Source organism: Rosa rugosa, chromosome 1 (assembly GCF_958449725.1).
Source record: "Rosa rugosa chromosome 1, drRosRugo1.1, whole genome shotgun sequence".
NCBI classification, from domain to species: Eukaryota; Viridiplantae; Streptophyta; class Magnoliopsida; order Rosales; family Rosaceae; genus Rosa; species Rosa rugosa.
In genome coordinates, this window is record NC_084820.1 from 63,444,446 (window position 1) to 63,446,682 (window position 2,237).

At 42.1% G+C, this 2,237-nt stretch overlaps 1 protein-coding gene across 1 annotated transcript; it reads right to left on the bottom strand.

The window, feature by feature from the left end:
• Nucleotides 1-774: 774 nt before the first annotated feature.
• Nucleotides 775-1,566, bottom strand: LOC133732721 (uncharacterized). Its single transcript, XM_062160308.1, has one exon. The coding sequence runs from the start codon at nucleotides 1,564-1,566 to the stop codon at nucleotides 775-777; it is 792 nt and encodes a 263-aa protein (XP_062016292.1).
• Between the last annotated feature and the right edge of the window lie 671 nt (nucleotides 1,567-2,237).

The following is a 2,237-nucleotide window of genomic DNA, read 5'->3' on the forward strand; positions in this document are numbered from 1 at the left end:
AATTACATTGCACAAAGCAATAGGTCTAAGATCAGACATCTTCTCCGGATTAGCCACCTTTGGAATGAGGAAAATATGAGTAAAATTAATTTGCTTTAAAAACTGACCCGTATGGAGAAAAGACTGAACAGCAGCAATGATCTCCTCACCAATTGTCTCCCAATAATGTTGAAAGAATAAGGGAGGCATCCCATCCGGTCCTGGTGATTTGGTAGGATACATCTGGAATAAGGCATTTTTTATCTCCTCTCCTGAATATGGCAAACACAACTGATGGTTCATCTCTTCAGACACACAAGGTTGTATAGCCTCAATAGTTGTGTCCATAGCCTCAAAATCCAGCTCTGAAGCTTGAAACATGTTAGCAAAATAGGATGAAACTATTCTCTCAATATCAGCATCATCTTCACACCAATTGCCATTGTCATCATACAGACCTTGGATTAGATTCTTCCTCTTCCTGTTTGATGCCTTGTGGTGAAAGAAACCGGTATTACGGTCCCCCTCTTTAAGCCATTGGACCTTTGACCTTTGTTTCCAGAAGCTTTCTTCTTGAGAAAGCAAAGTTTGCAGACGACACATTAACGAGTGCTTTTCAGCTTGTACTGCCTCGTTAATAGGTACATCCTTGAGCTCCTCAAGTCTATCTCGAACCCCCAACATTGTTTGCTGTTGCACCCTATATGTGTTCTTCTGCCATTTATCCAAAGTCATTCTAGTGTGAGCAATCTTCTTGGTAACAACATACATTGGAACCCCAGCCACATCAGTCTGCTAAGTTTCTTTCACCAAAGGATCACAGTCCGGATGTTGAAGCCAAAAGGCTTCAAATTTGAATCTGTGGGATCTTGTTTGTTTTGCGATAGGAACGGTGCTTGCACGTAGCAGTATAGGAATATGATCAGAATCGCTTGGAGGAAGGTGAATGACTTTGGCATATCCAAAAATGTCAATCCATGCAGGAGTACAAACAGCACGATCAAGACGTAATTTGGTCTCAGAATTCCACCACGTCGATTTCGTACCATGAAAACCTAAATCCAGAAGGTCTCCATAACCCAAAGCCTCTCGAAACCCTCTCATTTGCCGTTCAGCCCTAATCGGACCATCAAATTTTTCACCATTGTTTAATATCTCGTTAAAATCTTCGATGACCACCCAAGGGAGGGAATCCAAGTCTGAGAGATCTCGAAGCAGCCTCCAAGAGCGGTCGCGCTCTACCGTTCTGGAATGCCCATAAAATCCAGTAAGCCTCCAAGATGGAGACCCCGGATCACCAACCACTACTGCGTCCATGTGATGAGCCGAAGTCGTCCCCATCCTGAGCTGTATATCATCATTCCAGAAGAGGCCGAGTCCTCCAGATTGACCTTCGCTCAACACTGCCTCAGCATGCACGAACCCTAAAGCCCTGTGCAGTCGGTCAAAGTCCTCCTTCCTACTGATTTTTGTTTCGCACAAGAAAACGATCTGGGGACGATTCTGAGAGATCAAATCTTTCAGTGCCCTAGTTGTGGCGTCGTTGCAGATCCCTCTGCAATTCCAACTCAAGATCTCCATATCCATGGCCGATCGTAGTTTGCTTTCTAGAGCCTAGAAAGTAACCCTAGCGCAGAGGCAGCTAGGTCGAAAAAATACGGGGGTCCATCTATTTTATCTAAGATAACAACAACTTTTAATGTATGTTCCCAAGAAAAACGACATTTGTTAAGGTGAAGAATATAATCTAAATATGTGCTTCTTTTATTAGAGAGATAATGTATACTTGTCAATCATTTGAAGATTCAAGTCAATTTTCTGCCCCATAATTCAATCTTGTACCTGTCTTCATCAAGATCTAATGGCGTCTTCATCACAGTACTGTAATGCAGTCTCTGTTCGTCTCGATGATACCAATTACCTAACTTGGTTATATCTAATGCAACATCATCTTCGAGGCCATGGTTTGCTCAAATTTGTTGATGGTTCTTATCCTTGCCCAACTCAGTTTCTCATTGAAGACGATGGCACTTTCTCTTCAGATAATTCTGGGCCTTATGAGCGTTGGTTGGAGCAGGATAGCTCTACAATTTGTATGATCACAAATACGCTTTCTGCTGATTCACTTACTCTGGTGATTGGATGCCAAACTTTAAAGGAGATATAGGCTACTCTCAAGCAAAGATATGGTTCAATTTCAGAATTTCGTGTTATGCAATTAAAGATTACAATGCAAAACATTAAAAAGGGCTTAGATT